Source organism: Silurus aristotelis (genome assembly GCF_946808225.1).
Source record: "Silurus aristotelis genome assembly, chromosome: 26".
Taxonomy (NCBI): domain Eukaryota; kingdom Metazoa; phylum Chordata; class Actinopteri; order Siluriformes; family Siluridae; genus Silurus; species Silurus aristotelis.
This window is the reverse complement of record NC_139599.1, coordinates 11,857,890-11,872,141: the sequence shown is the minus strand read 5'-3', so window position 1 is coordinate 11,872,141 and position 14,252 is coordinate 11,857,890. Positions and strand designations below refer to the sequence as shown.

The window sequence follows — 14,252 nt, the reverse complement described above, 5'->3', positions numbered from 1 at the left end:
ATCATACTTTTCCTTCCTAGAGGACTTGACAAATAGCAGTGCTTTTCACTACAATCCCTGCTGTGACCACACATCATTAAGGTAGGAATAATCAGCAGTATATACACAGATTTGGGAGATTGATACATTACTGGTGCAGTTAGGTCAAGTGCTGTACACAGACCTGATCTAAAATAAAATCTGTGCTACTGATTATCATCTTTTACCCAAAAGCTGGATATTCTGCTCCAAAAATCTAAGAGGATGGTATGATTAGCAATTAACAAGTTAACAATTTTTACAATTATGGAATTATTTACAATGCATATGCAGCACAAACAAATAAGGCATCCATGTGTTTGTTCTAAACAAATAGTATGTCTGGATATTGGCTACCTACAATGTCATTAGGGGATGAATTTGCTTTTGGCACTTGACAAGGAAATTATTAAAGCTCTACTAGATCTAAAATATACCCCCCTGGTGGTCTGGAACAAACTGAATGAGAACTCCAACATACAGTAATTATCGGCTATACTTCCGAGCTGGATTTATTGGTTAGCAAATTATATTTAAAAGCATGACAATACTTCATTACATTAAGCGTATACAATTCCAAGTTTGAAGCTATGCAAGTCAGTCTTAATTCCTCCAAATCTTTTTTTGTTTTGTTTTTTTTGGTCCAACATAAAAATTTTGCCAAAGCATACTTTCATTAGTCTACAGTAAATAAACTTGCATGATTGCTGATTTTTAGGTTTTAGGCACAAAGCTGCCTTGCTAAGCAAATATTCCACTCGTTAATATATGCCGCTTAGTTATTTGTTCATCTTAGCCATAAAAACATGTCATTTTGCTTCAAAACAGCAGTTCCTTTGAAAGTTTGGTTAGTTTGGTTTGAGTTTAAGGATTCAGGGTAATTCATGCATTCCTTTCATTGTTAATTAATTAAAAATTAGTCACCGTGCTCTCACTGGGATAACAAGGCCAGTCTACTTAACCACTGAAAACATTCTCAGCATTCACTTCATTTCATACATACCTTTAAAAAAAAAAAAAAGAACTTTTTTAGTATGCAAAATCTCTCAAAGAAGAAGAGAGATGGTTAGTTGATCCTAATTGGATTTTATTAATCTAAGGTCAAACAAAGACTTGGGAGCAGAAAAGCTATGGCTCTAATATTTAGTCTCTTCACATAAACATATGTTAGATGTGCCTCCATGCCAGCAGGTGCACTTTGCATTCTGTAGGTGAAAATTAGATGAATCGAAATAGTTCTGAGGGTTAGACGTGAATTCGGGAGAGCTAAACAGGGCTGTGACGTACTCTTTGAGGAATTCGGAGAGTGTGAGGTGCTGGAGTGAATCAGCCAGCTCGACGCTGGACTCGTCATCAGCTGACTGAGTCCGTCTACGGAACCATAATTCCCTATAGGGGTTTAAAATACAGGGCTGAATTGGGATTTAACGGATACACACCAACACATAATCACAGGTCTTACAAACGTGCAACCATAGAATTCTCCACCAGATGGAGCAACTGCGCTGGGGCAGAGAAAATAAAATAAAAAACTTGTTAAAACAACGTTTGCTCTCGTGCTGCCATCTAGACACACACACACACACACACACACACACACACACACACACACACACACACACACACACACACACACACACACACACACACACTCTCTCTCTCTCTCTCTCTCTCTCTCTCTCTCACTGTGCCTGTGCCATTTAAAAAGTCCGGGCTGTTTTCAAAAAGAAAAAGAAAAAAAAAGCTGTGACCTTCAAAACTACAACAGGAAGCACTCTGTCTCCAGGCAACTCCATCGTCTCAGAGACATTTGAGAATCCTATAATCCCAGTCGATACCTCAGAGTGAAAGAAAAAGAAACAGGAAAAAAAAAAAAAAAAAAGATTGGCAGCTGGAGTATTACCTTTTTTCTTGTGCCTGCTCAGTTAAACTCGCTGCACGCTGTTCTGTTGGGAAGAGTTTAGATAGAGAAAAGATCAAAAGGTTAATACTCAAGAATATCATCAGTGGTATAAAATGCTACAAATTTTTCAGGAAAAAAAAACAAAGATCCATTTTATAAGAAGTAATGCAAAAATGTTCCTTATGCACTTGAAATATTTGACTTATACCAAGTAACATATCATTATTATCATTATTATTATTATTATTATTATTATTATTATTATTATTATTATTATTATTATTATATGTTTTATGGAAAAAAAATCTAGAAAGCCAGCAATATGTACATGAATGAAGCACAATTGAACATAACACTGATCAACCTAAAGAAAACCTTAAGGACTACTCCGACATTAGTGCCACAACCACAAGATATAAAATGCATAGCAAAGCCATGAAGTGTCAGTATTCATAAGCATGAAGAAAGAGAAAAATAAATAAATAAATAAATAAATAAATAAATAAATAAATAAATAAATAAATAAATAAATATTTAAAACACACCCACAACTCTGAACATGTCTACAGTGACTAATCCCTGACTGGTATTTCTCCAAGTAAACCTTGTCTTGGCCTTGCATGGAAACATTTTTTACATTAAATCATCAGAAACTTATATTCTAAAACTATTATTTATATCTATATATAATATATTGCTTTCAAACAATTAAATTTTTTTTGCTGAAGTTTATTTATTTATTTTTTATATCTGAAAAAAGAAAGGACATGAATAAATGTGTTGTGTTGAAGGTTTTAATTTCACCTTTTTTATTTTTTAATAAAAAGGGTCAAACAGAAATGCACGCTGCATTAATAGTTTGTTAAAAAAAAGTAGTGCCGTTAAAATTAATTTGCGTTAGTTAATTTGCATTAACGCACTCATTAGTTAATTTCTTTTCCTCATTAATGTACACATAGCACCACATATTGACAGAAAAACACAGAATTGTTGACATTTTTTGTAGATTTTACACCTTCATTTGAGTCCAGATGTGTTTGATTATACTGATTGGACTTGATTAGGAAAGCCACACACTGTCTCTATAAGACCTTACAGATCACAATGCATGTCAGAGCAAATGAGAATCATGAAATCAAAGGAACTGCCTGAAGAGCTCAGAGACAGAATTGTGGCAAGGCACAGATCTGGCCAAGGTTACAAAAACGTTTCTGCTGCACTTAAGGTTCCCAAGAGCACAGTGGCCTCCATAATCCTTAAATGGAAGACTTTTGGGACAACCAGAACCCTTCCTAAAGCTGGCCGTCCGGCCAAACTGAGCTATTGGGGGGAAGAGCCTTGGTGAGAGAGGTGAAGAAGAACCCAAAAATCACTGTGGCTGAGCTCCAGAGATGCAGTCGGGAGATGGGAGAAAGTTGTAGAAAGTCAACCATCACTGCAGCCCTCCACCAGTCAGGGCTTTATGGCAGAGTGGCCCGATGGAAGCCTCTCCTTAGTGCAAGACACATGAAGGACTCTAGGATGGTGAGAAATAAGATTCTCTGGTCTGATTAGACTAAGATAAAAAATTTTGGCCTTAATTCTAAGCGGTATGTGTGGAGAAAACCAGGCACTGCTCATCACCTGTCCAATACAGTCCCAACAGTGAAGCATGGTGGTGGCAGCATCATGCTGTGGGGGTGTTTTTCAGCTGCAGGGACAGGACGACTGGTTGCAATCGAGGGAAAGATGAATGCGGCCAAGTACAGGGATATCCTGGATGAAAACCTTATCCAGAGTGCTCTAGACCTCAGTCTGGGCCGAAGGATTACCTTCCAACAAGACAATGACCCTAAGCACACAGCTAAAATAATGAAGGAGTGGCTTCACAACAACTCCGTGACTGTTCTTGACTGGCCCAGTCAGAGCCCTGACTTAAACCCAATTGAGCATCTCCGGAGAGACCTAAAAATCTCTGTCCACCAACCTTTACCATCCAACCTGACCAAAATGGAGAGGATCTGCAAGGAGGAATGGCAGAGGATCCCGGAATCCAGGTGTGAAAAACTTGATGCAGCTTTCCCAAAAAGACTCATGGCTGCATTAGATCAAAAGGGGGCTTCTACTAAATACTGAAGTCTGAATACTTGGGACCATGTAATATTCAAGTTTTTCTTTTTTAATAAATCTGCAACAATGTCAACAATTCTGTGTTTTCATGTCAATATAGGCTGCTATGTGTACATATAATAACTTAAATGATTTTAGCAAATGGCTGCAATATAACAAAGAGTGAAAGATTTAAGGGGGTCTGAATACTTTCCGTACCCACGGTAATTATATATATATATATATATATATATATATATATATATATATATATATATATATATATATATATATATATATATATATATATATATATATATATACAGTAAGGAAAATAAGTATTTGAACACCCTGCTATTTTGCAAGTTCTCCCACTTAGAAATCATGGAGGGGTCTGAAATTGTCGTTGTAGGTGCATGTCCACTGTGAGAGACATAATCTAAAAAAAAAATCCAGAAATCACAATATATGATTTTTAAACTATTTGTTTGTATGATACAGCTGCAAATAAGTATATGAACACCTGTCTATCAGCTAGAATTCTGACCCTCAAAGACCTGTTAGTGTGCCTTTAAAATGTCCACCTCCACTACATTTATTATCCTAAATTAGATGCACCTGTTTGAGGCCGTTAGCTGCATAAAGACACCTGTCCATCCCATACAATCAGTAAGAATCCAACTACTAAAATGGCCAAGACCAAAGAGCTGTCCAAAGACACTAGAGACAAAATTGTACACCTCCACAAGGCTGGAAAGGGCTACGGGGAAATTGCCAAGCAGCTTGGTGAAAAAAGGTCCACTGTTGGAGCAATCATTTTAAAAATGGAAGAAGCTAAACATGACTGTCAATCTCCCTCGGACTGGGGCTCCATGCAAGATCTCACCTCGTGGGGTCTCAATGATCCTAAGGAAGGCGAGATTTAGCCCAGAACTACACGGTAGGAGCTGGCCAATGACCTGAAAAGAGCTGGGACCACCATTTCCAAGGTTACTGTTGGTAATACACTAAGACGTCATGGTTTGAAATCATGCATGGCACGGAAGGTTCCCCTGCTTAAACCAGCCCATGTCCAGGCATGTCTTAAGTTTGCCAATGACCATTTGGATGATCCAGAGGAGTCATGGGAGAAAGTCATGTGGTCAGATGAGACCAAAATAGAACTTTAGGGTCATAATTCCACTAAACGTGTTTGGAGGAAGAAGAATGATGAGTACCATCCCAAGAACACCATCCCTACTGTGAAGCATGGGGGTGGTAGCATCATGCTTTGGGGGTGTTTTTCTGCACATGGGACAGGGCAACTGCACTGTATTAAGGAGAGGATGACCGGGGCCATGTATTGCGAGATTTTGGGGAACAACCTCCTTCCCTCAGTTAGAGCATTGAAGATGGGTCGAGGCTGGGTCTTCCAACATGACAATGACCCGAAGCACAGAGCCAGGATAACCAAGGAGTGGCTCTGTAAGAAGCATATCAAGGTTCTGGCGTGGCCTAGCCAGTCTCCAGACCTAAACCCAATAGAGAATCTTTGGAGGGAGCTCAAACTCTGTGTTTCTCAGCGACAGGCCAGAAACCTGACTAATCTAGAGAAGATCTGTGTGGAGGAGTGGGCCAAAATCCCTCCTGCAGTGTGTGCAAACCTGGTGAAAAACTACAGGAAACGTTTGACCTCTGTAATTGCAAACAAAGGCTACTGTACCAAATATTAACATTGACTTTCTCAGGTGTTCAAAAACTTATTTGCAGCTGTATCATACAAATAAATAGTTTAAAAATCATTCATTGTGATTTCTGGATTTTTTTTTTTAGATTATGTCTCTCACAGTGGACATGCACCTACGATGACAATTTCAGACCCCTCCATGATTTCTAAGTGGGAGAACTTGCAAAATAGCAGGGTGTTCAAAAACTTATTTTCCTCACTGTAATATATATATATATATATATATATATATACACATACATACATACATACATACATACATACATACACACACACACACACACACACACACACGACAAAAGTCTGAACATAAGATTTGTACATTCTTTTTAGAGAATGCCTTTTCACATTAGTTCTTTAGTTCACTTTTCTGGTAAAAATGATTCACTAGATTTTGGTGTTTGTGGAAATTTGTGCTCATTAAGGCACAAGGGTAAAGTCATGTAGGGTGAGGAGGCCTGGGGTGCAGTTAGCATTCCAATACATTCCAAAGGTGTTCAGTAGGGTTGAGGTCACAGTAACTCAAGATCTTCCACTCCAAACCTGTAAACCAAATCTTCATGGAGCTGGCTTTGTGCACAAAGGCACTGTCATGCTGGAACAGGTTTTAGTCTTCTAATTCAAGTGAAGGGAAAATTTTATTCTACAGCATCCAAAGACCTAATATACAATTGTGTGCGAACAACTAAGTGGAAACTGTTTGGAGAAGAACCACGTGTGTGTGTGTTTACATTAATAAATATATTGTTTTGAACCCTTAGCTATATTTAATGCATTGGAAACAATGGGAGAAATTGTTTTTTTTTTCTTTTGGAGGGGATATAAACCTTTTTAGCAATCATTTTTAATCCACTGTAGAAATTGAATTAAATTTGTTCCAAAAAGCATGTAAACATATTATTTCGAACAATGAACAAAAATGAAACGCGAAAGAAGAAACTGAGAGCAGTGAACTTGGTGGCAAAAATAAAACATGTTCCTCTAATAAACTATATATTTTCTTGCCACTTTTATATGGTTTATTTGGACAATGCTGAATGAGTTTTCGCTGCAACTTTGTTCCATTTTCTCACAAACCTCTTGTGGAAGGCAGTGCTTTACTCTCATTGGCTACCGTTAGTAAAATTTGGATCAACAGGTTTCTTAAACCAAAAGTGCAGCTATCAGTTGTTTTTGTAAGATCTGGCCACCGAGTTTGACTATGTTGCTTCTTTCCCCTTTTTGTTCATTTTGTAAAAAACAGATTTAATTCTTTTGCCACAGGTTTCATTGCATACTGTAGGCAAAACAGGTGTCATTGCAATGAAAAATAAAACAGACATTACTCTGTTATGCAATTTATTTCAAAAATTATTCCCGCAGCTCCCACAACCACTTTTTGCAAACACACACATAAACACATAGACACAAACATGTACACACATGGACGATCAAAATCCCAGCAGAAGCAACATGCACATTATTTGAATCGGTGTGTGAGCCGGGGTGGGCGGGCAGGTAGCGGTGCGTGGCCAGTACTTACTAACAGGATTGAGCAGAGACAGAGATTTAGATAGAGACAGAGCCTGTAGGAGAGATCTGCTGCCGCTGCTGTTGTTGGTGAGGGCGCCATCTACAGGACACAGCGAACATTACACTCACTGCTCAGCACTACTCTGAGTTACTACCGTCCCATAATGAGATTTGGGATCCCTAAGAAACTAGAAAACTGAAAGCAAATCTTACCACACCCACATCATAGTACACAATGTCAAATATGTCTCTTAAAAGGCACAGAGATTAAACTATTCAAAACATGACACATTGAACGAGTGTTTGACAACAAAAGCCTTTGCACCATCTCTGTTTAAATGTTGTTAGGTTCTGAAGTGAATTTAAGCATGTGATTGCTTTCCACAGGAACATCAGTTGAAGTAACAACCTGTTCATTTCCTGAAAAGGAGGCATAATCTTCATAAATCTTCTCTTTATTAACACATAACAAACAGCCTCATTGTCTTTAACTGACTGAAACGGATTTCCATATACATAATACATGTTTGCGTGTCTGTTCAACTGGCTCTGTACAAAACCTGATCTTTTCAGGCAGGCTGCCGGGGCGAGGTTAGAATGGAATGGGAATATGTTTTGGAATATATCTTGTTTTCTTCAAGTAGAGATGATATGAAGTGTATTGCTGGCAGAAAAAAAATACTTTTCAGAAATGACATCAATTCCAGTCCTCTTTCTAAGTAAAATATTTGCACAAATGGTGGTGTGGCAGTAAAGAAGAATGCAATTTACGCAATTATCCATGTGGTCAGTCAGAGCAATGCATAATGAATAAGGTCCAAAGCTTCAGCTAATGTTCACATGGAGAAATACTGTCAGTAACCATGACTGTGGCTTGATTACTAAAACGTATTGACACTTTGGACCCAATTTGGACATGTTCACTTAAGGTGTACTCACTTTTGTTGCCAGCTATCTAGACAACAATGGCTGTATGTTGAGTTATTTTATAGTAACTCTATACTGCTCTACAAGCTGCACACAATATCTCAGAAACCATGTCATGTTGTTATCAGTTTCCTTGTTTTCTTTTTGGCCAACATTTCTGATGATACCTGTATGACTCTTCTGGCACAATTTAAATCGTGGAGCATTCGTTTTCGCCTAACGTGCAAAATCTTCCGTGAAGTGACGATCACATGTCGTTGCTTATCTCAATTCATTTTTATTTCTTTAGCGCTTTTACCCATGGACATCTTTCAAAGCAGCTTTACACAGACAATGCCTGAATAAGATATCTTTCTAAAAGTTCTTTAAGTGTACGCTTGTCCCTAATGAGGAAGCCGGTGCGATCTCATCTTATTATTTGTCAAAACAGAATGTGTGACGTTTTGCATTCGTGCCAAATACCTGACTTAAAGAGCAAGACCGATTGTCAAATACACATGCACATAAACACACCCAATCTCTCGCACACATATGTGTTTGTGTGTTCTAGGTGTACTTTTATGTCCTTAATCATTTATGGATATCAATGCATCCTCAAAATCCAGATCTGGATTATTTGTCAATACACTTCCCTAAAGTAACAATTCAATTTCTTATAGCCTTTTATTATACCTAGATCTGCATCTCTAAGCACTTTGGCTTTTGTATGTTTTTTTTGTAACACAGAGGAACATTGTGATGCTGGGACAGGTTTGAATCTCCTAGTTCAAGTGAAGAAAAAATTGTATGCTACCGCATCCTATACAATTGTGTGCCTCCAATTTTGTGGTAACAGTCAAAAAAAAAAAAAGAACCACAGTGGCTGGAAAAGTCAGTTGTCCATAAGTCAGTATAGTTCACCTTTAGTTTCTAATCCTTCTATTACTCATATCTTTTTTTTGCCATGGTACAATATTTACACTCCAGACTGAAAACTAATGCTGAATGATTTCCACGAGCTACAAATGATGTATCATAAAAAATGAGGTTATTAGTAATGATTGTTAAATATCATGAATAAGCAGTGTTTTGTTAGGAACAGAAAGAAAGGAAACTGCAGTGCCAATGTGTGCCATAGTGAAAAAGTAGATGTTCAAACCGTTGCTGAGGTCAGCAGGAGGACGAGGAGCGTCTCGGCTGGAGCGCGGGGACAGCAGGTTGATTTTGGGCGAGGAATAGGAATATGAACGCAGACGCACTCCTGGATCCAAGTCCTTAAAACAAAAAAGGCCATTTATTAAATGACTTTGAAATGCTGAATCACAGATGAATGACAATTTGTTTTTTTTTTGTTTTTTTTCTATGCTGAGAAAAACAGAATCAATGTTTCATAAATATTCAGTACTTGGATATAAGCACCACTTCCAGCAATTCTTAAGGTCTTGCCACAGATTAATGATAAGGTAAAACTCCTGACTGGGCCACTCAAGGACATCTTTTTTTTTTCCTTTCCGGGTTTAGTCACTCTAATGTTGCTCTGGCAGTGAGCTTTGGGGTCGGTGTCTTGCTGAAAGACAAACTTCCTCCTCAGCTCAATCTTCCTGCCAGAACAGTGCAGGTTGATCCTGAGCAGACTTTCAGTGCTCGAGTCTAACAAAAGATCTCTGTTATGCGATGTTACCCGTTGACAGATTTCGTACTGTGTGCTACGGCCTGCTTCAGAATTAATGGCATCTTTGTTAAAAACGTTTTTGGAAAAATTTCCAAAGCCAATTTTCTTAATCTTGCACTGAAAATATATGAGTGTAATCAGACCTTTAACTGAATTCATAATTATAAGCCCCTCACAAAGTAGAAATCCTATAAACACACTGTTATCGAGGCATGTTCCTATTATAATTTAAATGTAATATATTTACTATTATATATAAAAATGTAGTAGTATATTTCGCTCTAATATAATATTATACATTATACATTAATTAATTATATCTAACTTACAGTGGTTAAAACTCCAGTATATATAAATTGATGTACAAATGAGGTAAAGAATTCTTATGCATACTTCTGAATATAAATAGGGATTATAGAAGATTAGAGCTTATATAAACATTAAAAAGTGAGAAAAAAGAATGTGTTGAAGAATGTGTACATTTAAATAACTTAAACAATAATGTCTATTGCCATTGTCAAAGCAAACATTTAGAAGTTTAAAAAACCTGGAGTCCCAATAAACCTTTTTTTGCCCCCATACAGAATGAGGAGGTTTGAGATGGGAGCATTTTGAGTTCACAAAACGTACAATTAAACGCCACCTCCATGTACACACAAACTATTTATTGGATAAGTAAGGAGTAAGTAGGAGATCTGTTCTGGAGTTAGTTAGACACTACTGGTACTAGGTTCTACAGCCATATATGAGAAAAAACAGCTTTTTGTCAAAACACTGAAATTGGATTTGTTTGTTTTTTTTGTTGTAGTTTTAAAGCCACGCTGTTGAATATAGTGGTGGTTTTGTCAGATTGTGGGTCTGTTTTTCCTCCAAATGTCCTTGGCACAGTTATGGTTAGATCGTCTAGCAATAAGTGAAAGCTACTGATGATCCAACTACTAAATCAAGTAAGGTTTAATAAAAAATAAAGCTTGAAACCCTGTAGGCTGAGCAGAAGGAGTCTCTTTTACAAAAGAAGATAAATTGTACAGGATCTGTACAAATTCATAATCAAGAAGTAGTCTCAGAGTCTTGCTGTGGATTTTCCAATCTCATCAACTAATACATTCAGCTCAGTGCTGCTACAGTGGTAAAGGAAGTTTGAACAAAGTATTAAACACAGGGACGTTAAGAAATTGGAAATAAGTGTAGTTAGTCTAAAAGAAGTCTAGAAGCTTCTATAGAACTATTCTACCCATCACAGTAACTTTGAAAAGCACGATTCAGTGATTATTATTATTTATTTATTTTTTTTTAAAAGCTAAAATTGTGTTGCTGTCAAAAGGAAAAAATTAATAAAGAGACTTCAGGCCTTCAACATGCCATCAGCTGCAGTTTTGTAAAAAATATTTTAGATTGCTGATGTATAAAGAATAGTTTATTGAATGATTAATTTATTAGTTAAAAATTATTAACAATGTCAAAAAAAAAAAAGAATTGTGGTAATAATACATAAAACATAGAAAAGTAAAAAAATCTATGTTGTTGAATCATTGTTTAATCTTAAAAAAACACTTTCTAAAAAAAAAAAAAGCTCTTAAAGCATTGTAAACAATTATGGTATTTTGAAAAGAAAAGAAAAGTCAACCTCTTTTCCAAAGCCTGAAGTAAAAAATATAATAAAACGGCCCAAGAAATATATAATGTTGGGCAAAATTGATTGGTGATGACTTAACATACATTATAAAAATACACTGTATGGGCAAAAGTATTAGGATACCTGACTTTTCCAGAAATAACCTTTTTACAAAAAATTTGGCACATTTGTGAAGAATGTCTTTGGGTTACATTTTCTCTTCACTTGAACCAGGAGACACAAACTTGTTCCTGCATGACAATGACCCTTTGCACAAAGCCAGCTCCATAAAGAAATGGTTTACATGGTTTGGAGGAGAAGGTCGTAAATGGCCTGTTATACTGAACTTAACCCTATTAAACACCTTTGAGATAAATTACAATGCTGAATGAACTCCAGGCCTCCTCACTCTACACATCAGTACTTGAATGTACCCGAACACCCTAAATGAGCACAAATCTCCAGAAACTCTAAATGAAGCCATCTCTTAAAAGAGTGGAGGTTATTATAACCAAATAGAGTCTAAATATGGAATGGAATGTTTAGAAAGCACATACAAATCTTATGGTAAGGTGTCCACAAACGTTTGTCCATATAGTCTGTATCACCAAAATGATGTGGAATTTAATTTTATTGTTTACTTTATAATCTTACCTACAAATACAGTGGTGATTTTTTTTTTTTTTTTTTTTCTTTGCATGTTTGTCACACTTGAATGTTTCAGATCATTAAAATAATTTAAATATTAGTAAAAGATAACACAAGTGAACACAACATGCAGTTTTTAAATGAAGGTTTTTATTATTGAGGGAAAACAAAATCCAAAACTACATGGCCCTGTGTGAAAAAAAAACAGTTTGCCCTCTAAAACTAATAACTGCTTGGGCCACACTTAGCAGGAACAACTGCAATCAAGCGTTTGCGATAACTTGCAATTAGTCTGTTACAGCGCTGTGGAGGAATTTTGGTCCACTCATCTATGCAGAATTTTTGTAATTCAGCCACATTCGGCCACACAGTTTTCAAGCATGAACCGCCTTTTTAAGGTCATGCCACAAGATCTCAATAGGATTCAGGTCAGGGCTTTGACTAGGCCACTCCAAAGTCTTAATTTTGTTTTTCTTCAGACATTCAGAGGTGGACTTGCTGGTGTGTTTTGGATCATTGTCCTGCTGCAGAACCCAAGTTTGCTTCAGCTTGAGGTCACGAACAGATGGCCAGACATTCTCCTTCAGGATTTTTAGGTAAACAGCAGAATTCTTGGTTCCATTTATCACAGCAAGTATTCCAGGTAATAAAGCAGCAAACCAGCCCCAGACCATCACACTACCACCGCCATGTTTTACTGTTGGTATGATGTTCTTTTTCTGAAATGTTGTGTTACTTTTACACCAGACGTAATGGGACACACACCTTCCAAAAAGTTCAAACTTTGTCTCGTCAGTCCACAGAGTATTTTCCCAAAAGTCTTGGGGATCATCAAGATGTTTGCTGGCAAAACTGAGACGAGCCTTTATGTTCTGTTTGCTCAGCAGCAGTTTTTGTCTTGAGCCTGCAGTTCTTTGGATGTTGTTGTGGGGTCTTTTGTGACCTCTTGGATGAGACGTCGCTGTGCTCTTGGGGTAATTTTGGTCGGCCGGCCAAATGGCTTAATAACCGTCCAAAATGGCTTTATAACCTTTTCCAGACTGATAGATCTCAATTACTTTCTTTCACATTTGTTTCTCAATTTCTTTGGATCTCGGCATGATGTCTATCTTTTGAGGATCTTTTGGTCTACCTCACTGTCAGGCAGGTCCTATTTAAGAGATTTCTTGATTGTGAACAGGTGTGGCAGTAATCAGGCCTGGGTGTGGATAGAGAAATCGAACTCAGGTGTGATAAACCACAGTTTTAACAGGGGGCAAACACTTTTTCACACAGTGCCATGTAGTTTTGGATTTTGTCTTCCCTCAATAATAAAAATCTTCATTTAAAAACTTGTTCGTGTAAAAGAATTTTGTGTTCACTTGAGTTATCTTTTACTAATATTTAAATTAGTTTGATGATCTGAAACATTAAAAGTGTGACAAACATAGAAATATTGTATATTATTATATAAAAATAAGAAATCAGGAAGGAGGCAAACACTTTTACACCACTGTACCTATTTTGATTTAACAAACTATCATTAAAAGTCTGTATAAGTTGTTTAAAAACCTTTCTAGCTGAGTGCAAGTATACACTTGTTAAAAAGCCTTATATTCTTAAATACAGGGTTTTTGCATGATTCACATTGTCAAATTTAAGACTTTTTAAGACCATTAAGAATAAAATTTAAGACCTGTATCAAGACATGAAAAACACGCGTATACAAACATGTTGTTAGCAACTGGACTTAACCGAACCCTAAATAAATTTTTTTTTCAAGCCAAGTATCGCCAAACTTGCGCATCCCCATAACTAAAAGGTAAAATCCATTTTACGTCTGTGATAAAATTTAAGAAAGATAACAAAAAGCTGATTGGCTGGTGCATGTTGGTCTCAGTCATAATACAGCGAATTATATTTGGAATAGCAAAACTAACAAAAACATTCTAAAGTACTGCAGAAGCATTTTATTTAGCATTAGAGAATGCATTACATGGACATCGGAAAAAATTAAGACCTGTTTAAAAGTATTTTAATTCTAAAACAGCGAATTTAAGACTTTTTAAGATTATTATTTAGATTTTTTTTTTTGAGACTCAGCAGAAACCCTGAAAATAATCAATAGCTGATATTTATTACATATTCCACTAAAACAGCTTAAACCTTCTGACCTAATATGATT

General features: G+C 36.6%; 1 protein-coding gene across 9 annotated transcripts in view; it reads right to left on the bottom strand.

Annotated features, from left to right (window-relative positions):
• Positions 1–14,252, bottom strand: part of arhgef28a (Rho guanine nucleotide exchange factor (GEF) 28a) — a 101,205-nt gene that overhangs the window by 24,267 nt on the left and 62,686 nt on the right. For 4 of the 9 annotated variants that reach the window (XM_083531693.1, XM_083531695.1, XM_083531694.1 and 1 more), the window contains 4 exons: positions 9,313–9,427; positions 7,258–7,347; positions 1,922–1,964; positions 1,306–1,407 (listed from right to left, as the gene is read on the bottom strand). In XM_083531693.1, the coding sequence (XP_083387819.1) occupies positions 1,306–1,407; positions 1,922–1,964; positions 7,258–7,347; positions 9,313–9,427 (350 nt within the window). The remainder of the gene's footprint in view (positions 1–1,305; positions 1,408–1,921; positions 1,965–7,257; positions 7,348–9,312; positions 9,428–14,252) is intronic. The other 5 variants (XM_083531697.1, XM_083531698.1, XM_083531696.1 and 2 more) reach the window with 3 other exon arrangements.